General features: G+C 36.2%; 3 protein-coding genes across 9 annotated transcripts in view; all 3 read right to left on the reverse strand.

Moving 5' to 3' along the window:
• The window catches only part of LOC100642483 (TBC1 domain family member 1), a 37,492-nt gene extending 35,034 nt beyond the window's left edge, over positions 1–2,458 (reverse strand). The window contains exon 1 of the mRNA XM_012320939.3: positions 2,165–2,458. The gene's annotated coding sequence lies outside the window, so the exon portion shown is untranslated. The remainder of the gene's footprint in view (positions 1–2,164) is intronic.
• Positions 2,459–3,123: 665 nt separating this feature from the next.
• On the reverse strand, positions 3,124–5,695 carry LOC100651597 (elongator complex protein 3). Of its 2 annotated transcripts, XM_003394466.3 has the most exons (9): positions 5,519–5,695; positions 5,160–5,401; positions 4,836–5,039; positions 4,511–4,764; positions 4,244–4,433; positions 3,949–4,166; positions 3,596–3,856; positions 3,343–3,524; positions 3,124–3,252 (listed from the first exon to the last, which is right to left on the reverse strand). In XM_003394466.3, the coding sequence occupies exons 1-9, from the start codon at positions 5,535–5,537 to the stop codon at positions 3,167–3,169; spliced, it is 1,656 nt and encodes a 551-aa protein (XP_003394514.2). In that variant the 5' UTR covers positions 5,538–5,695; the 3' UTR covers positions 3,124–3,166. The 2 variants fall into 2 exon arrangements, with proteins under 2 accessions (XP_003394514.2, XP_048260385.1); XM_048404428.1 differs by lacking the exon at positions 5,519–5,695 and having other exon boundaries at positions 5,123–5,262.
• A 427-nt stretch (positions 5,696–6,122) lies between these two features.
• Positions 6,123–24,281, reverse strand: part of LOC100648854 (ABC transporter G family member 22) — a 280,612-nt gene continuing 262,453 nt past the window's right edge. For all 6 annotated transcript variants that reach the window (XM_003394445.4, XM_012320928.3, XM_012320933.3 and 3 more), the window contains one exon: positions 6,123–22,886. In XM_003394445.4, the coding sequence (XP_003394493.2) occupies positions 22,691–22,886 (196 nt within the window). In that variant the 3' untranslated portion in view covers positions 6,123–22,690. The remainder of the gene's footprint in view (positions 22,887–24,281) is intronic.

Below are 24,281 nucleotides of genomic sequence, written 5' to 3' on the forward strand. Positions count from 1 at the left end.
CTGACCAGTTAACGTAGCACTACTGTACACTGTATACAGTTGCGTGGGTGCAACCTGTGCACGCACGAGGGAATTACCGCTCGCCTGGAACTGCTCTTGTCGTGCTTCTTAATCGGCAATTAAGATTATGCAATCTTCGAGATAATTTATTGTTTGAAATGTATCTAATTAAAATAATGACGCGAGTAACATAATACTGATGAAATTACTTGATTATATTGTTAACGTGACGATAGGAATATATGAAGAAAAGCTGGGGAAATTCTTATACTGTAAGATACGAATTTAAATCTCTAGGATTGTGAGATTTTACCGATAAAACACTGCCAATAGAATCTTTTCCTTCGTTTGATCTTCAACTACTTTTTCCAATCTATCAAAATTAGATAATTTATCTAAATTGGTAATTTACCAATAAAACACTGTCAATAGAATCTTTGCATTCGTTTGTTCTTCAACTACTTTTTCCAATCTATCACAGAAAAAGCATGTTCTATATCACGGTATTGTTTTTCTTGTTACCATGTTAAGAAATAGACAAGTATGTATAAGCTATATTTGAGCTATATAATTACTATGTATATATCACTTTACATAGTAATTAGATAGAATAGATAAGAATAAATGCCTATGAAAATTGAAGAGTTCTCTTATAATCAATACTTAATTATTACTATGATCAATACTATAAATTTATAATTCTTATAAGTTTAATTTCTTTGCTGATATTCCAATACAATAGTGACGTAATTGGAGTATTATGACACTAGAGGTCGTCGAACTCGGTGCATCACTTTCCACTTGCACATTGCTTAACTGAACATTGCAAAATTGGGACTATGCGAATAATTTCCCGAAAATTCGCATTAAAGAAGTTAACGAAGCAAAACTTCAAAAAGGAAATCTAATATCTCTCGTTTTCATCGTTTCATTCGTATTATTAGAATTTCACGAATATGTAACATGATAGCAGGAATAGTTTCTCTGTCGATAAAAAAATCTACTTTTGCACGAATACAATACGTCGTTTACTTTATCGTATACTTTATGAGAACAAATGAAACAGTTTTGACATGGATAAACACCTTCGTAAAAATATATATCGAAAGAAGAAAAATAGAAAATATAAACTATAGCCTTCCGAATTTTTGTATGTTTTAGATTGAATTTTGAGGTTTTAGATTCTGTAAGTAATAAAACGCAACAAAATAAAACAATTTTCCGCGCAAGGAATTCCGAGGAGTTCAGGAAATACAATCGAGTCTCGCGGACGTTAAAAAATATCATGTTAAGTAACTCTAATTGTAGACGTAATTTATTGGTCGAGCAAGCTCAAGAAAGTTACTGTTGCGTTGAAAACGATTGCTTTTTACTTTACGAATGTTGCCGATGTTTCTTAACGACATAACCTTTGGAACCTTACCTATCACAATAATTTGTGAATAATTATTTGATAAATAATTTTTATGTAGTAAGAAGAAAATTACAAAGTATACGTAGAAATTCATTATGAAGTTAAGATAACGATGTTTGTTTACATAACAGCATAACGTTGTTCATGGTATAGGTTTGGTATCGACATAACTAGATTGTGGCTTTTTATACAAATCAAGACTTCTGTGAAATAATTCTTTTAACAATTCTGTAATTATTATGGAACGTAGTTTATTTAACAAATATTTTGCATGGGTTATTCGTGATGCACGCGGCTTGATGATAAGTTACAAAATTTAAGCAGGACGAAATCTATTAAATCCGAAATTTTCCAACTGAACTTCATTTATGTATCTATATTTATCATTCTATTTGTACAATACAAAATTCTAATATAATATTAAACATACATAAGTTCATCCACCTATTAATTGCAGATATAATGCAGTAACATATAGACTGCAGTTATTTATGCAACTTTATATTTTGATAAACAGTTACAAATAGAGAAATGGAATCTAAGCAGAATCTACTAACTACTAGATATTATAATAAGTACTCTGAATATTTTACATATTTTTCTATATTATGTGTATTCTGACACCCTTACATTTCTTATGAGTGTATAAAAATCCGCAGTCTAGTAATATTACAAGGAATTCAATTTTTCAATGTTTATACATCGGCGGACCTAACCTAAATTTTAATCAGTGTTTGCCATTTCACTTACCCCTATGATTTGGCGCCAGGATAATACCGCTTTCTCTGTAGACGTCTGGTCGTCCTGTTATATTGACACAAATGTTCTAGCATCTACCGTTCACCGTCCCACTCTTTCCACGACATTCTCGCGTCGGCCGTGCAAACGTTCAAGTGTAGGACAAACACGCGATAATTCGTTTTTACCGAATTGCGCGTTTGCGATCGACTTCTATCTGAAGAAATGCACATTACAAGGCAGACCGAGCTCAGACAACGACGTTCACTGATCGACACCGGTGTCACGAATGCGACTTGCTTTTGTTTATTCTCTTCGAGCGCCGTCAGCAGGTGGCGCGCGAGAGAGTGGGGGAAACTATTAATAACAATCGGTGTTTAAATCTGGATATCGAAATTATATTTACTTAAATCAGGCTTTCAATACCATGAAAAATTTCAATTTGTATTGATGTTTAAATTAAAGTTTTTTGATAATTTCTATACTGTGAAAATTCAAAATATGGCGGTAGTTGATTCGATTTACTCGATTACTTAACACAGTTATTGAGAGACATAAGAGTGCGTTTTTTGGACACTGTTGATAGTGAGCAGGACGTGCATAAATATGGGTTTTGATCCGTTCTTCCCATACTTGACCTTGTCGATATCCAACTATATATCGCGAATCAAAGTATTCGAATACTCCTAAAAATTTATATTTGCAATAAATGTCTTGTAACTTCTATATGCATTTTCGAATTGATTTCAAATTTTGCTACCATAATAACGATAGTTGTTTCATTACAATGCTAACGAAATTTTAAAAAAAATGTCGGTTAATGCACATAATATACTCATACAAATTTTCTGTAGAAAGTATTCGAATACTTTTGTGAATCAGTGTACTGTTAAGATCATAAATTTAATGTTTGATCGATAATCGGTTGTTTCAAAGTTTTCTAATAAAGATTTATAATAAAAAAGGAAATATTATGCTTGTTTTTTTTCTTTTTTATTATGAAGAAAATAGTATTTATTTGCAAGCTATAAGCATCTTTGACATGTATGGACCATCGAGTTCATATCCCATTTTTCGATAATAATTTCTTGTCCCAACACCTGGATAGAATTATATACATCATAATAATAAAGATTTATAATAATACTTATAGTATTTATTGTTAAGATTATGATATGTAAGATCTATACCTGATATGACAGCAAGTTTATGAGATCCATGTTCCTCCCTCGCTATCCGCTCAGCTTCTTCCATTAATAACATTCCAAATCCTTGATGTTGAAATTTTGTAGGATCACGAGCATTTACTGGAACGACGCTACCATACACATGAAGTTCTCTTACTATTGAGCACCTGTCTTTAAGTTCTGGCCTGTAAAACGTATTTGATTTAATATAATCGTATTCCAATACTAATATATATTATATATAATTTTACTTTACCTAAACGTATCGCCCGAGCATTTTCTTAGCCTTAATAAACCAACCAAAATATCCTGTGTGGGATCTTCATAAGACAAGAATGTTTCCCACCCGCCGTTGGCAACATAATCACGACGTATAAGTTCTACTTCATAAGGCTGTATTTTGTGATGGATTTCTTGAATACCAACTTCTCGAGTTCTAACATCGCGGCAATCAGTTCCCAAATCTTTCATTCTTGCCAATGCCAATTCGCGTAAATTTCCGTGTTCCACGCCCGAACTGCGTATTTCAAAATTAAATTTAATTTAAATAGAAATGACTAAAATATACCAAATAAATAAGGTGTAATGTAGTAGTATGAATAATATTACCTGACCAAAGGCATAGGTATATCTCTCTGTACACGATATACACGAGTCCAAGGTGGTATCAGAGCCAAAATTCGAGCTATAAGATCTATTAAAACGCTCGGCGGATAGCTTTTGTATCTTCCTGTCTTCCACAACTCATATAAGCCTGTACCACGTATAACTAATGTTGGATAAATTTTCAGACCATCTGCTCTGAAAGCAGGGTTTTCAAAGAATTCCTAAAATATACACAATTTCTTTGATAAAAAATAAAAAGGTGAATAAGAAATGTTTTAGGAATACAGTTATAACTCACAATGAATTGGTTAACATCCCTTTCAATATCGACATTTGGTAAATCTGGCATCATATGTGCTATTACTTTGAAACCAGCATCCTTCGATAGTTGAAAACTCTCGCACACTGCACGAACTGTGTGTCCTCTGTTAGTATCTCGTGCTACGTCCTCATATACAGATTGAACTCCAATCTCTAACCGAGTACACCTGTTAAATTTGTTCGAAATATGAGTCTAAGAAAATTAAAAAATATTTATTCTTGTAAATTATTATAATACATGTACCCATAAAGTAACATATCGGAGAGATGTTTTTTAAGGCAATAATCAGGACGCGTTTCTATAGTAATACCAATACACTTTGTACGACTTCGTTCAGAAAATTTAACTGCCTCGCTAACATTGCTGCTTACATGACCAGATAAAGCATCATGTAAGTTTCGAATAAAGTAATCTCTGTAATCTTCTGGCAGAGACATGAAAGTACCACCCATAACAATAAATTCAATTTTATCTACACTGTGTCCCAATTGCTTCAGCTGCAACAGTATTTTATGATTATTATTTAATGTTTTTTATATAAAAATAGTTAATAAATTCCTAACTTCACCTGCTCCACGCGATGTCTGGTTTGTAGAAATGGATTATACCTGGCTCGAATAGCTCTCATTGATGTAGGCTCATAACCAGTATAAGACTGTGTGGAATACTCAAAATCAGAGTCAGGTCCACCAGGACAATACACACAAATATTCCCTGTCATGTTGATATGAGGACACCTGTGAGGTTTACACATTACAGCCACAACAGCTATCTGTAAAGACCAAATTATTCACTGAATATATTTTTTACAACAATTTGAAAAGAATGTTGCTGTATTTCTATTAAAGATTTTACATTGCAATTATAATACGGCAATGAATTAAATACTAACTCCACTGGCAGTCCTAATAGGTTTTGCTTTTAATTTTGGTACTAATATACTTCTTGCATCAACAGGTACAGCTGCTATAATATCAACTAATCTCGGTGAGCTATCCAAGCCATATTTAGAAGCAATTCGAGTTTTTAATTTATTTAGATCAACATCTCTGTTTTCATCATGTGCTTTCAATAATTCTTGTATAATTTCTCCAATAGTTATAACCATACGTTCTTCTTTACTCTGTTCAAATTCTAAAATTAAATACATATACATATATTTAATAAAATAGTAAAACTATTTCTTCCATAAATAGTATTGCAAAATAGATAATCATATATTAACTATTTTTGTGCAATAATAATATTTACCTCTTCTTTTCTTTACCATTATGATAGTTGTAAAGAAAATCTTCCAAGATCACTAATAATGTAATTATTACTTTTTTTTGTAAAATATAAACATTTATTATTGTTAAATAAGGTTCGATTTCAAGGTTATATTTGGTAACACATACACCTTTCGGCGATTGAAACGTAATTGAGAACATGAGAACTCAGTCAATAAGTTCATGTATGCGGTGATCTATATCACCACCAGAGGGCTCTGTAAGGAAAGTACTGAAATTAATCTTGGTTTCAAACCCATATTATTGTCAATTGATCCAGGATCACTAATAATGTAATTATTACTTTTTTTTATAAAATATAAACATTTATTATTGTTAGATAAGGTTCGATTTCAAGGTTATATTTGGTATCTCATACACCTTTTAGCGATTGGAACGTAACAGAGAACATAAGAACTCAGTCAATAAGTTCATGTATGCAGCGATCTATATCCCCATCAGAAGGCTCTGTAAGGAAAATACTAAAATTAATCTTGGTGTTAAACTCATATTATTGTCAATTAATTGTTATGATGAATTTAAGTTTCTTTATATTTCGGGTATAGAAAGATAATAAAAAAGACATGTTTGGTATTATAACATCATTTTATTAGATTTAAATTGAAATCGGTTATAAATTATGGTGATGAGTTTGAATACTAGGACTAGGACAAATGGTTCTCGCTGCTCTGCTTTGTATACTCAATTTCATATTGCGTACAGTTGGTGAAGAATAAACATGATCGTTTGCAAATGCTTTCTCTTCCTCTTTCATACACACATGTACAATCACGCGTGTTATCTCATACCTCTCCCTGAATTCCTTTCGCTTTTATAAATGCACATGCGCCTCTTTTTATTTCTTCCACTTTCATTTTCCTGTTTGTTATTTTATAACACAATCGTAATAATGCCTGCTCAATTATGATAAATGCACCAAATTCCAGCACGCAATGTGCATAAGGAATGCAGTGCGAAAGATATTTTTTCCACTCAACAATGTTCTAAGGAACAAAGTTTCGTATGGCCCATACAAAATTCGAGAAACGTAACATATAACACCCTTATGCGTAGTAGCTCTTACATAAGAATCATTATCGTTTAATAATTATATGATATCGTAAGAAATTAAACGAAATCAGAGAAGATCGAAAGGTTAGATTCGACCCATCGCATCGAACCGATGTTGCTGCCCGCCAGCGACGACTGCGCCTGTGTATTGCGCAGCAGTGACCGGGTTCCGCTTGTGAACATCGAGTGACCAAAATCTCCGATCACCGCACTTCTTATGCTCTAGAATCTACAACAGCGATTTTCAACCATGTGCCGTAAAAATTTTTGAAAGATGCAGTATCTAACTATTTAATTAAGGACATTGGCCTCTTTTTTCTTAGATTGTCAAATAAAAGAATGACAACAGCTAAAACAATATAATTTTTGTCATGCCGCAGAATTTTAATAATCAATTTATGTGTTCTGTGAGATGAAAATGTTGAAAATCGCTGCTTCAGAATCGTTCGAGGTTGACGCATTATATGAATTGGTGATGCTACAGATAAGAAACAAATGAACCAGTTTCGTGGACAGCGCTCCACTGGTACCTCTCAATCTCCAATATAATTCGCGAATCAAAAGACGCAATCGAAAGGGAATATCGTCTATTTGGTCACATCTTTAATCGTAAGTTGCCAGCAACTCTCTAATACCAGCATTGGAGCTCCGCCCACGATACAACGTCCATAATGGTACTCCTAAGAAGTAGCTCATATGGAGTAACTTCGAAGGCTCAATCGGAAGTTTCTTGAGAAGTGAGATTTATTGTAAAGAGACTTAAGTCTCTTAACAAACCGGACACACAATGTTGTTCCGGCGATAGAATGTTTGCGAGACACAGTTAATAAGAAACGCCACTTTGTTGCTGAAGCCACACACGATGCGGTCCATAAAATAATACGATAATTTCATTTGAATATTTAATCGCACTTTATTATAGCATGTTAATACTCAATGAATAAAGTACTGGGTGAATTGGGTGGTAGTAACTTTATTTAAATAAGTGAATAATTTAAGAGAAAAAAAAGGAATTATTGCTAGAAAAATTCGCAAGTGTTTCATATTTTAATTCGGAATAAAAGTAAATGCATCGCGAAGCAGAAAAATAACAATAAAATACAATATCGTAAACGCGCATCGCTTCGTGGGTTCAAATCAACGAAGTATGTATCTCTCTACACAAAATCGCCATCGTTTACTGACTCTGCGTCGCCGACATGGCAGTGATTACAACGATAGATCGAAAGTCGATTGTTTGCGACTATACATACGAGCTCAAGCTTAGCGCGCCTCTCTTGTTTTACCACGAGAGACATTCCAACTAGTAATTGAGACTAATGAACCGTTCTCCTCGACTCGACGTTGACCGATTAAAGGCGAGTTTGATTCTCGAATATCTCGAGGCTCGAACCGCTTCAACAATCACACGCTCCGCCACAAAGATCGTTTCCGATTATTCGTTCCAATTCCAGCGCGATTCGCGACGCGCTATTTCGACGTGAACACGGGGGGACAGCGTCCGATTTGTTGAATCGAGACGATATATCGAAATCGAAATGCGTGGTCTCCGCTCGAATTGGAACGTGGTTTCACTTACACGTATCCTATCCATGGACATATGTAAGAAGTATAGACCGTGGGTGTCTTATGAAGAGTGCGGTCCTCGTTGAAAGAGAGATAAAGATATTTAACGTTGCCTTCCTTTCTCTTTCTAACAGATATTTGTTTTTAATAGATAGGGAAGGAAAGAGAAATCCCGTTACTCATCCCTATTTCTTTTACAACGAGGCCCATTTTCTCAACACGGCATCTGCGGTTAACACTTCTTAAATCTATGGTGCTATCTACTTTATTCAAAAGCGAATTTATCGAAGAATTGCGCCACTCAGTTCACGTGTCCTTTTATGCACCTTTTCTTTTCTCGTATTTTCCATGGTGGCTTTAAATCGCGAATCAAATGTCAGATGTCCCCAAGCGTTCCCTCGCATGGCTGACAGTGCATGAAAATGAAACGAACACGACGTGAACGAAGAGCACAAGAACGAAGACGATGAATATGTCGTATTTGATCGAATACAGTTCGCACGACCATGGCTTGCATGTATACGGTATGAACATGTATCATTGCAAAAGTCGCCATTGCGTTCGTTACACTCATCTGTTTTCGATTGAAGTTGGCTTCGAGTGTAAGAGCAACATCGATAGTTCGATCCATTATCCGATAACGTAATATCGATACAAGCACACATTTCGAATGTTATTTCACATTGATCCTATCGCAAAGTTAAAACGCCGAGGAGTCGTTCAATCGTTTATTCGTTCTTTACTTGAATCAATGGCGTCCGATAACGTGAATCTGCCATCGAATTATGTTTCTGTTGCAATAGCAGCCTTTGCAGTTCTACAATCTTTTTTTTTGGAGGTAATACCGCGTCCGCAAATTAGTGTATATGTAAATATATATGTATACATATGTATCATGTATTTATACATATATATGTATATATATATGTGTGTGTATCACATCGCTATTCAACAATTTGCACAGCACAGCCAGCGACGCCATCTATTTACATCCCCGTCCATATTTTTTGATCCGGCACACGATGTCGATAATTTAATTCTTTTATTTTTTTCACATTTCTCAACATCAGTTCGAGGAAGAACTACGTTATAATAAATCTTTTTCTTTTTTCTCTCTCGATAAACAGCTTTTTCGACAATCTCTCGCTATCTTTTTTTTTTCGTTTTCTCTCCTTCTTTAACGGTTACAATAAATTACGAAGCGAACATTTCGAGTATGCAACAGCGCGTTTTTTAGTCACTAATAAATGTTATGATGGCCGCGCACAATCTGAGCTTGTAGATTATTATGCAATAACCAACGAATAGCTTTGAAAATACAGACACACTATCTTTAACAAATGCTTCATAAAATTTCACTATCGAAACGCTTTTTTCGCTTGACCTTTTTTTCTTCCTTTTATTAGAACGACTGCCATAGTTGGTCCGCCATATTGGATCCGAAGAGACGAATTGACAACGATCGTTCGAAATATACGTACGATAAGTAAATTAAGAGTAGCTATACAATTACTTATTTTTTTAACTATACAGTAATTTATTGGCATCTTCTTAATTTTATTAATAATTATTTATACAAGATCAAATTGTGCTCGGCAGAATGGTAACACTTGCTTTGAGCAGAAGGCCGTTCGCGTCCTTGAATTTGTACGAGATTTATATCATGATCAATTTGTGTCTACTTTATCGTAATTTCAAATTCAAGAAAGCGCACGAACGTTTCAGAGTTCGAAGCCGCACAGTTCTCGCTTGTGAATTCACTGTGCTCGAAGAACATCGGTAACATTCAATGGCCAAGTTCGCTATAAGTTTCTTTTGGGACACGTGCGAGCGTTTCGCACTACTCGGCTCGCCCTTTGGTCGTCGAATCGAACATTCAATTTCAACTTAGTCAGATTCGATTTTCTCGAATGTGGTATTACAAAAGTGATTAAAACGAAATAACATTAAATAAGCAGTGTTGCAGTAATAATCGAAGGAAAGTATTTTCTATAACTTTTACATTTCTTTACATTCATAAAAGTTCTTAATTTAATAGAAGATCGACCGTATAATATACCGTAAAACTGATTGGTTGGATTAAACCTAACTTTATTTACAGGTTAAATAAATCGAGAAATCCTTCATATATATATATATATCTATGAGCTTCGAAGAAGGTTTCGTTAAAAATTATGTCAAATAATATTAACCAATTATCACAAGTGCAGCTCTAAAGACATAGATGGCCTGCAACACTATTTTTCTGCGATGTGCAACGTCAAAATATCATTCGAACAGTAGTTACTCGATTTACCTAGGAAAAAGACAGGAAACAGAAAGAAATTCAATGGCTAGTCGTCGATATCGAAGCTGATTATTCGATTCAACTCCATTCAAGATCGCCTACGCTCGCACGCGCATTACTCTCACCGAGCACACATGTACACGCACGCCTCAAAGTAACGGGAAAAGGGGGACAATAAAGGACGATAACATCGATAACAGGATTCGGTGCTTCTTCTTCTCACGCATCTCTGGCACCGAGATCCTCGATCTACATCAAAGACTCCACTATTTTTAAACTCTCGCAAAATCCTACAAGCCGCTTCAAACATTATGTTCAAAGAACATTTTTCTTCTTCATCGATTCCCCGAATTTTAGTTCATTTTTTTAAATCAGTCTAATTTGCAGGAGACGCTCGTAAAATCGGGGAATCACATTTTTATCGAAGATAACGCCACGCGTGCCGCGCATTGGAATCATCGTTGCTGGAGAAGAAGAGATATTTAAATCGAAAGGAAATGTTGATATTACCCCTTCTTCCCGAAGGACAAGATGATAATCGTGCAAGGGTTCCTTCCACGAACAGCCACGACTCTTAGAACGTTTCTAGAAAAATGAAAAACAGGTGGAAGGAATCGTTATACGTGTCTAAATGGCGCGCCGCGCGCAGACGCCATCGTCAGAAGGTGCGAGACAAAGACAGCTCGCCCCGAACGTAGCGATCGTTCGAATAAATCGGCTATCGTTCACGGGACGATACGATCTCCTGTCTTCGAATCTTCCTTTCTTCAATTGAGATCATTCTTCGGCAACGAGAAGGAATCGGGCCTGCGACGAAGAAGCGGGTTCGAAGGAAGAAGGGAGCGAATTTCCACGATCAAATTATGGGAATTTACATTATTAGAAGAAAGAATTGAAAAACAAAAATGGAAGGAGAAAGTTCTCGAATGAAACTCAACGAATTCGCGAAGAAGAGAAAGAAAAAATGGCGAGCAAAAGAGATAAGAAATCGGAAGAAACCGGCGTTCAGGTTGAAACGATGAGGATGACGATGATCTCGCGACGATGAACGATGGAGGGCCGACGGAACGACCCTGACAACGGCGATGCTGACGATAATAATATTAATAATAATAATACAATTTGATATAATATAATAATCATAATAATAATAATATTAATAATTAATAATAATAATCCTTATCGTTTATATCAATGACGATTATTTAACGATTATCGGTAAAATCAAAGTGTGATAACGCTTTCTCTCTCTCTCTCTCTCTCTCTCTCTCTCCATATATATGTATATTATATATATGTATATATGTATAACGATTTTCAATTTCCTCCTAAAATTGTCGGCGCGGAAGGAGAGGGGAGGAGGATCGGGATAGGGGAAGTAGGTAGATCTACCATGAAAAACCGCGTCTGTCCTTTGATCAGGACAACAGGTATAATACTATCAGTTAATTAATATCATCTCATGTAATAATAATCATATTAATGATATAGGGTAATCATGTTAGTGCTAAGTGTATTTATCATCCGTCTTAATATACATATATAATTATGTATATGTATGTATATCTTGTACGATATTTATGGTATGTACAATACGCAGTCTCGAAATATCTTTTCATGTGCGAAGATTGATAGACTGGAGGGATGACGATAAAACAGAACTTCTGTGTGTGTGTGTGTGTACCTATGTGTATAATATGTATATATATGACACGTGTACGTATGATGTATGTGTATTATAATTTATGACAATCGTTGTGCGAACGATTGATCAGTACAGCGCGTGTCCGTGTGCTTCTCATTCGCTCGTGTGTGTACACACACACACACATACACACACATGTATATACACACACTTATATATATATATATATACACGAATATAATATGCGTATATATATATAACCGTAACTAAAGTTAATATATTAACTTCTTTTCCTTTCGTCATATTTTTTTTCTTTTCCTTCATTTTCTTTAGCACACATTCTACATATGTACTCGATTATTACTCGCAATTTCATTCGATTTTCTTTCCTTTCTTTTTTCTTTATAATAGGTACTAATTTGGGGATCCACGGCGGCATTAATTAGTGGAACACTTTTTGGCATTTGCATTTTTTTTTTTTTCTTCTTTTCCTTTATGTTAGTCCCGCGGTGCTCTTCTTCTTCTTCTGTCTCATACACACACATATAACAATCTCGCTCTCACTGTCACACTTTCACAGGTAAATTGTTCGACCTCCGTTCTCCAGAAAGAAACGCACCCTCTTCCGCTCTCATTCTCTGTGTTTCAATATGATCGTGGCCGTGTACTATGTTCGTGCGTGTTCGTACGTGCGTTTTATTCCTATTTCCTTTTGTTGCTGCTGTTACTGGCATACCGTATGTGCGCGTGTATAGAATGATGCTCGATATTTCTACGTTTTCTAGCAAACCTCCTCATTTTCAGTTTCTTCCTAGTCTCTGTTCTTCCTCCCGTTTCCTATTCATTGTTCTATTATTTATTTATTTCTTTGTTCTTCGAGATCGTCGTGCGCGAGCAACGAGGATGTTTCTAAAAGGTAGAACACCGGTCAGAGATCGGCGCATCGAGACAGGGGATCGAAACAACGATTCATTATCGAAACTTTCATCAGGACAATTTCAATAATATTCCGAATATGCTATATTGAGTATTTCGGAACGTATACGTCATTAAATTCTGCATGTTTATTTGCTTAAAACTTTTTAAAATCCTCTTCGTACAACATTCTGAACAATCTTTTAACATTCTAGATTTGTCATCCAAAATGAGAGTAATATTGAAATATAGAAATCCAAGAATCGCAGCAGATTTAAAGAATCTAGAAAATATCAAGTCTCCGAGCTTAATATTTTCGTAAAAGAAGAATTCTCATCGAATCTTCGTCGACATCTTTTCAGAAATCCCAGACGACCAAACGCTACGCTTTTCAATCTTTCGTCCTTGCCGTTCCACCCTCGACTCGTCAGTCTCTTCATCTTCTTATTTTTTAAGTTCAACGTTACCCCCTCCTCTTCCTTTCGTTCTTTCTAAATCTACATCTTCCCCCTGGGTCGCTTCCCTCTCTCGTAAGTCTCGCAGATATTCGCCTACGTGTGTATCTGTGTAAAATGTGTCTTTATGCGTGTCTACGTGTGTGTTATACGTTTATATGTGAGAGTGTACGCATTCGCATTCCTTGAACTCGACTTGGCACAAACAACAGAGTCTTTGTAAAAAAGGCACTATTTTTGTAAAGCGAAACATTCACGCGTTATATCACGTCTCGTCGCCCTCAACATTCCTATTCTCACCCCGGGAAAGCAGGGTCCCTCCCGTGAGACGCGTAGAGAAGGGGAAGATACAGTCTGTGCGGATTCACTCGTTTGCTCGAGGCCATTTTTGCTGTCTACTCCCTTCATTTTGCTTGAATACATTTTTTTTTTCTTTTATTTTATTTCTGTAGATTTTTAGTTCTTTCTGCTACCGATTTATCAGTTGGAAGTAAGAGGATTAATTTAGTTTTATGAGACACAGTTACATTAACACTTATATTTAATCAAGATCATCTTTGTCTATCCTCGCCATTTTCTTCGAATATTCTGTTACATCTGGTGCTTGTTTTAATTTCGCAAATTAACAAATAGAAAAATCAATTTACTCTCGAGAGAAGATGACTGTATAAATTAGGCAATAGGTATTTATATTTAATCCTGTTATGGTTTCTACATTTCCATATTCTTCGATCTCTTCCGTTTCGACGAACGAAGGGACTTTAACGTTCCAAAGAAGTCATTTGAATAAAATTGAAATATTAAGCAACAAAATCATCCATATTAATAACGGTTCCTTTATACCAGTCTTTGACTTGAGAAATGTTTTTAACGATTAAAAAACAGGAATAAAAAATGATCCAAAAGATGAAGCAAAAGGTGTCTTAATACATACGCGATCATCTATATTCCTGATTTGACTGAAAACGAAGATATAGTGAACGTAATATCCTAAACTTTCATCTAAATCACTTTAGCGTTTTGAAATATTATATCATAGGAAACTTAAGAAACTCCAGCACCATAGATTTATTATCTTCCATTCTCCTACGTTCATTTCCTATAAATATATTTACTCCTAAGTTCTGGCAGTAATAAATCAGCAAATAGCCTCGATAATCAAACTAATCTCGCACAAGCCTAATTTAAGTCTAATTTAAACATCCCCTTTCGAATTCTCATCTTCACGTCTACTATGTTCCATTCTCATCGCTCCATTACATATTCCATGGACTCGTGTTTGCGAAGAAGAAGCCAGAGCTAGAAGAAACGTGAAAAATATCATCCGCAGAGAATTTGGCTGTATTAATTCCGTCGTAAGCTCCATGAAGAGATCACGGTATGGCTGGTTCATCGATATTTCGGTCGTACAGACCGCAAGGGTGCAACACACGAAGATTCTGAATTACAAGAAAGTCCCTCGTAGACGGTGTCGTGGTTCGTGACTCACGTCAACATGTATAAAAAACGTTTTCTCAGTCTTATTGTAGTTTTAGTGCAAAAAGCGTGTGTAGCTTCCTCGAACTGATCAACTCGAGGATCGCGAATGTTTCGTTCGAACTACGGATTACGCGCGATCGCTGTCTGCCTAACGTTGTACGATACGAGAATTATACTGTTTTCCATCGAACTCGACGATCGATGATCGGTATTCGTGAGATTAGAAAATTCAGAGATTTGCATCGATTCAGGTGGATAAATGTCGTCGATAAAATGCGCATTTTTATGCTTTAAAATCATGTAGATTAATTTACTAATATCTCTCTATCCAAATAAATTCGTGTTTTCGTGGATGTGATCGAATAAACGAAATCTAAGTAGAAAATTGTTTTTCCCGTGAAATATTGTTACGAGTATTATACTTTGAATATGTTACACGTTCTTGCATATTACGTTAATTTTTAACATCATCAAATTTCATATAAACGCATAAAAATTCGCGATCCGCTTCTCAGGAATGTGATTATCAAAGAATGGCAGTTTTATTATTTATAGAAATTGCAGAGTTTTTGGGCGAGCTTGAAATCGTAAAACTCTTGATGATTCACGGTGTTTCATTTTTTATCTTCCCTCTATTTTTCTCTGTTATTTTATATGCTTCTTAAGATTCAACGTCTACGTCGATCGTCGAGGTTCGACGTTCTTTCCTCCGCAAAAAGGGTAATTTGTAAACGTATACAAATGTCGGGACGCTGTGTATAGTGTATATAATACAATACGAGTATCAAAATTTTGAAAAGACGATCTTTTAATTCCAAAACGATCCGGCCAGTGATGTTCCTTTTTTTCTGTATAGGTTCCGTCAGCCACAAGTATTACCACACTTGCTCATATTCAGTATAAATCGAGTGCTTTTTACTGCTTTTATTTTTATTTAATTCGCATCATATATGCCTTATAATATAAAATATTAAATAAAGTAAAATTTCTTAGAGATCTTTAACCATTTAACCAGGAGGTAGGATGAGTTAACTCGTTACTCGGATTAACAATCTTTTGGACACAATAATCTCTCTATTTATAGATGTCCTATTTTTATATATGTTCTCATAATTTCTCTTAAAAATCAGTTGCATTTTGTTTACATTACAAGGCCTAGAAATTGTACTGGCTGTAATTAATTCGTCTGCATTTGCTTTTAGTTTCACGCTTATTAGATCGCGGATGTTCGCGCGATTTTCTCTTTCTATCGACGCGATTAAATAAATGCTTTTCAAATAGAGAATTTTGTCTTTGAAATATTACAAAGGGTATTTCGCTTTGGATATTTTGTATATTTTCGCATGTATTACGTACATTCTGTATACTGTGACACATTTAAATTTCTCACTGATGCACGAACATCCACGGTTTAACGATTACAAAAGTTGTCTGATTATAAATTCCGGTTAAGAAATGATCCGGTCGAAAGATTAATATCGAGTAACGAGTAGGTGTCCTAATACTTACACAGCCGACCATAAGCGTTAGGACACCCGATGATATTTAGTAAGAATCGAATGTTCTTCGCCTCTTTCATCTTCTAATTATTTCTAATTATTTGTAAATCTGTTGCTTCGTTCGCATCATACGTACCTTCTTAGAATGCAAAACACTTGTTAATAAAGTAAAATTTACTCGAGCTTTTCAATAAATGTAACGAGTCGGTGTTCTAATACTTATGGCCCGCAGTGTATAGTCAGCAATGCATGTCCTAGAATAACCCGTCTACGAAAGAGTCGTTTTACAAGTAGAGAAAGCAATACCGTACGACGTTGTCGTCCCGTTCGTCCATCGAACAACGGTAAAATAGAACAGATGGAAGTACTCTTGAACGAGTGAGAAGGGAAACCTTCTTCGAAGAAAAGGTTTTTCTTTCTCGAACCGTAAGAGAAAACGCGTGTTCCGTTTACTCGCTGGCACAATGGCAGAAAAAGTCGAGGACGATTCGCGGCGAGGAAAAATGCAACGAACGGCGGGAAAAGTGTTTTTCTTGCTATCGCTACTTGTGTCGATTTCTCCTCAAGCATCGACGATTGCTTTTTCCTCCGTTAGTTTTCTTCTTTCCTACGGTTTCGATCGTTTGTCTTGATTTTATCCGACCATCGTTTAATCGATTTTCTCGCGGTTGAACTGTGTCAACATGTCTTTTAAAAAAGCCTTCTATCTTTTTATATTTTATTTTATGCTTTGACAGACATTGCGCTATACCTAAATAAATATGTAGATATCGTTTGCTGTGAACGGAGAAGTTTCGCGTAGATTGTGAATTTTCTTTTATAATCTTTACATGGAATTTTTGCAAGCAAAGTGGTATTTCCTCCATCGAATGAAACAGCTTCTTTTGAAGCTTTATCGGTGTAGATTTAGATATGATGTATTACATAAATGTAGCACAAAAATGGAAAAAGAGAAACGTTTCATTATAAAGTTACAGCAGATTGCATCTGCTAAATAGAGGCAAGTATAATTTTTCAATTCCTGTGTTGCGATCGCAAGATATCACGTGGTTTCTAGTTTCTTAAAAAAAGATATCGACACGATATGAAATTAAAATTCAACGATGTCGAACTTCTCCACTCGTGTCAAACAACTTCTACGTAGCCGTTAAAACGAGTTTCGTTAAAAAATTCTACAAGGTTCTAAAAGTTGAATTTCTTAATAAACGATCTTAGTCTTTCTGGCAGTGATATTTTATGTGCAAATCGCACTTACAATTTCTAACAAACATTAAATACAGTTTTCCAATAATTTCTAATATGAATTTATCCTATCGGGCTTCCATATTGAAGCCCATTGTACCATTCTCCATTTACATTACATTTTATCTCATTTCTCATCGAACACATTGACACAATTCGAACAATTTCAACCTGGAAATTCCACAAAAAAGCTGACACGTCAAATTCTCCAAGTAATCCCAATTTTCTCTTCTCCCTTGGCAGTGATTAATATCTTACGTGCATGAAGCTGCACAACCTCATCGCCGAGGTAACAGTAAAGATTTAACATGAAAATGTCTCTTTTGAAGCTGACGAACGAAGCCTCAGGAAAGAAGAAAACCGAACTTTGGTAGCGCAAAAAAACGAACGACGACGGTGAACGACTTTCGAACGTGGTGTTCTCCTCTCTTTTCCTAACCGGTGTGCGCTCTTCTTATTCTCTTCTCTCGCCTGCACTCTCTCTTTCTCTCCGGCTTTCTCGTCGACTTTTCCTTCCACATTCTCTCCCTCCCTTTCACTCTTCCATTGCGTCCCTCTTTCTTTGTTTAGAAATCGTTCAAGTAGAAAAAAGAAAGCGTTACGAACGAATAAAAAGTCGTTAGAGACATTGACACAGCCAAATCTTTGTTTAAACGTCTCTGTCACTCCGTGTTGTTCGTTCCGATACAGCGTACCTAATCTCAACTCTGGACCGATTCCCCTTAAATCCTACTTTTATTGGGAAGCAACTCGTTCTCCTCGTCCTAACGTCTCTCCACCCACCCTCTCTTCGTTCCACACCGAACCAACTTTGAACACTTGGTGGATATTGCGTTTAGTTGTGCGTGCACCGGACGAATCCCGTCGCGCGGCCTTGAAAGTCGAGGATCGTTCGGTCGGCACCTGTTCCCCTCTTCGTTTCGATTTCTTGCCACTGGTTCACCTGTATTTGAGCCGTTTACAGGCCAAAGTGGTTACCTCCGCTTTTCGACATTTCTGAAATGTTAGCGTCGAAGCACTTGATCGACGCTTATCTTATATAACTTGATCAACACGCGTTCAATGCGAAGTCGACACATGTGTCGAGGAAGAGGAAGTTATACGGCGACGACGTCGGTATACGTATCGACGTCGTTCTTTTTTATTTCTTTTTTTATTTTTAAACGACTTAATGAGTGTCCATCTTTTTTTCTAGGAACGAGTAAACCGAATTGTTTTCGTCGTGGAAGGTAGGAGTCGTAGAGATCCTACCGTATGGAACGTGTTAATTTTCCTCGTTTTTCGTCACGTGCTGTTAACTGATTTAAAAATGGCAAATAAGCGGCTCATTTAACCCTAACGTAGGCAACCAGCTATCCATTTCTATATTTCTCTTACCAATTTTCATTTCCTAACGAAGATATTCCTCCGGGACGATTATAACAAAGATCTCCTCCCTTTGAATATTTCTAAAATTTATGTAAAACTTTTAAATATCGAAGCTTCAAACTCTATACATTTATTAGATAACCATGGAGTTTTGGTTGCCTACGCCAGGGGTATTTTCTTTCTCGTTGCTTTTCATATAGTATAATTTTGTATCATATATTCTTTTTATATAATTTTCGAAAAATTGGCTTCTGAAGAGAATCGAAAGGGGATTAACGGTAGCCTGACCGAACGAGGATATGCAATAGAGATCGTGGACGCGCGATGGTTCCCCAAAATTCGTTCTAATTCGTCCTAATTTTGTTTGTTAACATCGCGGGAAAGCTGCGGACGATTACGTGGACCGGTCCACGGTATAAATATCCGGCGAGTCGTCCGGTTCGTCGCACAGATTCGAAACGTAACTCGTTTTGGCTGACTAAAAGACACACAGCGTTCCTCTTGATCGATCCTGACCGATCCACGTCAGCCAACCTAATCTATTTAATTACTTACTAATAACAAACACTGGCTCTCCGTGACTTCTGTACGTATATGTATGTCTAGTGCATACATGTATATGTATGTGTGTGTGTATACATAAGTTTATTTGAAGGTTTTGTACGGTGAGCTGTACGGTTTCTCACTCTTTCGGGGAGGAAGAAAAAGGATATTTGATCTCGTCTGATCGCGTTCTTCCTCCCTATGTGCCATGCAGTTAAAATTCTTTTTTTCCCTATTCGAATATGCTCGAACTTTTGCAACTAACGCAACTGGATCGTTTGGTAAAAAAGTCTCTGAATAGAAACATACTTGTGGTTCGCTTGGTATTCGCCCGTGTGTGTTATGATATTCTTACTCATCGTATCGTGTCCCGTTTTTTTCTCCGTTCGATCTGTCGGTGCAAGAATGTACAAGAATGAATAAAAAAGAAAGAGAAAATAAAAACGTCGCGTGCCTCCTCGTTCAGTCCGCGGTTTTTACATATACATAATGATAATAATAATTAGAATAATAATAAAAAATAATATTAATTATTAAAATTGTTATAATAAAAATAATATTAATAATAATAATGATAAGAATAATTATTATTATATAATATATATATAGGATTTTTCTAAATATATATATATATATATATGTGTGTATATATATATATATGTTTCTATATACACAAGGTAGACCTAATGAATTTATTATACCGCGCGTTAAATGTTTCATTTAGATCCCCATAACGTGTCGAGCTCCTCGAGAAACGTCACACAGATTACGTCAGAGACCAACAAACGTTCTAAGATCGACTTAGAATGCCGAATCTTCCATAGCCAGCCTAACCATTTTACGAACCTTCTTCTTATTAAATCGTACATATTTTCATACGTCGGGTATTTCCTTTGACTTTCCTCGAATTATTTTATATGTCGTTACCCGATGTTTAAAATGCGCGACAAGTGCAAACAATTAACTGCTATAAACCTCTGCTCGCTCTCCCTTCTCCATTTCTATTCGAATTGTTCCATTCACAAACTCTTTCCAAAATTCTTTTTCTCCATTCTCGCTCTTTGCACACGTGTTTCTCTCTCTCTCTCTCTCTCTCTCCCTCTCACTCTATTCTCGCTTCATCGCTTTCCTCTTTCTACAAACCGATCAAAATTGGCAGCATATATATATATATATATATATATATATATATATATATATATATATATATATATATATATGTATATATATGTATATATGTATATGAACGGTCGTTTTTCGCTCGATATATCCCTTAACGCAACTTACAGCGTCCGATAATAAAAAGTACTAAGTGGTAGAGATGTAGTTTCATCATAATCCATAGAATTAGCAGCAGCTTGTCCATCTTATCAGCTAGGGGTGAATATCGTCTTAGCAGCGATAGATTGTTCAGCGGTAATAAAAACGTAGAAAGTAAAACGTGGATAGTCGCTAAGAACGATTTGAAAAGTTCCTCTCCGTTTTCTTATCTTCCTCTTTTTTTCTTCTTCTTCTCCTTTTTCTACATTTTCACGTCTCTTAAACCTAAGCGTTTCTTTCTTCTTCGTGTAGGGTGATTCTCGACGTGGCGTGAAGTTTCATTATCTCCGCGAGTTTCCGCTTTGCCTATTTCTTCTCATCTCCCTCTCCTATGAGCTTAAGAAATATGCATCGTCGTACAAATGTCACGTGTGTATGTGTGTGTGTGTGTGTGTGTTTGTTTTATGATTCCTTTCTTTCAGTCGGTACCGCGACGCCATGACGTCGCATCGATTCTTTCAAAAGATATTAAAGAAAGAAAGAAAGAAAAAAAAAAGAAAGAAAAAAAGAAAAAGTAAAAAGAAATGGCTCTCACACTTTCTCACTCACGTTCGTTCTCGTTCACTCTTACATACTTTCGCGTTTTTATACGTAAACACACAGATACAGACATTCTTTCCTCTATCATTATACCCTTGTTTCCGCAAGAAATTAAAACAGAAGAGTTCCCTCCGCATGCTTTCTCGTGTTCATCCACCCTCTCTCGTATTCCTCTTACTTCACGTGATAGCGTGATATATGTATGTATATCTATCTATCTATTATATATATATGTATATATATATAAAGTCTCTACGTGTACAATCTTATGTATAGTCTTCGCCAAGTCTCTTGATCACGCGTTTTCGCGCGTTCTATCTCATCGCCCGCCGCTAGCGGGAACGAGCGGAAACCCCCTATATTTCTCCGCTCTCTATCAACCCCTATTATCTTGGTTTCTTTTTTTCTTTTCTTTGTTAACCCCTCGTTTCGCTTAGGTCGCTGGTTTTCCCTGTCTGTCTGAGGTATTCTATTCTGCGAGATGCGTGTACAATTAATAAAAATAGTAGCTAATCGCTCGGTAATTAAAATAGCGGTATCGATAGTTTGGTAGGCGGCGTTGAAAAGAGAAAAATCCCAGAAAAATTGGCAAGCTATTCCGCTTTCTAGAAAGTTTCTTCGACTAATTATCTCCCCTCGAATCTCTCCCCTTTGAAGATTCATTCCACTCCTCAAAATATAATACACGGAACAGGCGTACGACACAAGGTTTCTGCCAGAGGAAAAAATCTAAAAATTCCTCTTTCCGATCGCGTTCTCCCCGCTGCAATCTCAATCGTCCTACTATACAGTTCGACTCGGTGTCTTTTATTCGATTCAGCTTCTTTCGAACCGCTTGATTCGTTCGATTCGACGAACCTAATTCTGTAGGAAAATGATTACGAGGGTGTAAAACGTACCCGTGCCAGTTCGAGGATTATCTTTTCACCACCACCTCCAAGCCCTGCGCCGTCTCGAGACGACCAGTGGCATCCTGGAAAAATAAACTTTCGCGCGCGGTTTCTGTTCGGGTTGTTCCGTTCGGTTTCGCGAGCTACTTTGTCGCTGCCCGTGGGCGAAACGAAGGGTCAAAGGGAAGCTCGACGACGATGTTGACGACGACGACGATGATGACGTTCCCGTTAGCGTAGCGAGGCCGTCCCGACGTCCGTCGATCGCGGCCATGATCCAACATTTCGTGGATAAGGCGGCAGTAGAAAGGCGGTTCTTCTCATTGTACGCCGTTTCACTTGGGCACGCGATAGTAGCGCAACACCAGGTATCCCAGGGTGCGGAATATCACTAGGAACGCCAGGAGGACGGCCGTGTTCGCCCATAGTGGAAGACCGGAACCCCTGGCGCCGCCCTGGCTTTCTAGAATCGCAGACACCGGTATCGTCGTCGAGTTCCTGCACTCTTGGAACTTGCTCGGCTGCGAGCATCTGCAAATCAAAGGATGGATCGTGGTTGATTAGTTTTGTCTCGTTGTCGGTTCTCGGTTTGGTTTAGGCATTTTTTTTGGAGATTATGGATTGGCTTCTTTTTTATTTCTTTTAAATTTTCTTTCTTTTCTTTCTTTTTCTCTTTCATTGAGTGTTTAATATTACACGCGCCTTTCAAGGTTACCGTGACCACGATGAGAACGATCGGTAGCACAGAGCCTAACTATAATAGGTCGTATAAACCAATATCTTTCAGAAAATCTAGAGCTTTTGTGCCGGAGTCTTGCTTTTGTAGCACGTTAAGCGTATTATGTGCGTAGTTGAGTCATGCTGTACTCTGTGGATCATTTTGTGCGTTTATATGTGGGACATTGAAACGTGAAAAATTGTGTCGAATATATATAATTTGGAAAAATATACAGAGTATTCAAAATAAGGTATTGGCTGCAATATTTAATCATTATTTCATTTATGGGTGTAAAAATATATAGAACGAATATAATGTACAGGGATATATAAAATAGCCAGAGTACTGAAACTAGATAAGATGATCTTTTATTTAATATTCTATTCTATTTCTTTAGTCGTGTTCATAAAAATAAAATAAATTTGCATGAAGTTATAATATTAATTTTTTATTTAATATTTCTCTTTGATATAAATTACTCATCTTCACAATTTCATTTTCTCCTCCCTCAATCTCATCTTGATACAGGAATTTTGCAAACATCGAAGAGAACAATTTGGATTTGATTAATGCGTTGCCACGCATCGTTGAACCAAATATGACATCGATTCCAAGAATCTAGCGTTCACCATAGCGTGAGCTCTAAAGCGGTTAGACGTGATCGTTGAATGATGCATCGTATCGCGTCGCAGTAGAGGTTCATTTATCATTTATACGCGATGTTCCTCTAAATTCGTGAATGACAGAATCTAAATGGACGAATTTTAAAAATCAATTGTCCCACAAACGAAGCTTCAAACGCGAAAAGATATTCTTTCGCCGAATCTACTTGTTTAAAGAAATAATACAAATCGCGTATATTCGTGAATTACAGCTTCGTCCGAAAGAAAGAAAAAATTGTGCCATAATTTGTACTTTTTTATTCGAGAAAAATTGGCTCGTGCAAATTCGTAAATTGCAGAATTTAACTGAACGAATTTTTGAAACCGAGCATCCTATAAATAGAGCTTCAGTCAACGGAAGAAATATATTCTATAATTTCTATTTATTTTTCCAAGGAAAATCAGCTCGTGTGGACAATGAACTTACGAATTTTTAAAGTCAATTATCTTAAACATAAATATAAAGTTTCACACGAGAGAAAAGATTCAAGTCCATAATTTTTATTTATTTTTTCAAGAAAAATCTTGTAAATTCGTATTTATCGA

This window comes from Bombus terrestris, chromosome 3, assembly GCF_910591885.1.
Source record: "Bombus terrestris chromosome 3, iyBomTerr1.2, whole genome shotgun sequence".
NCBI lineage: Eukaryota > Metazoa > Arthropoda > Insecta > Hymenoptera > Apidae > Bombus > Bombus terrestris.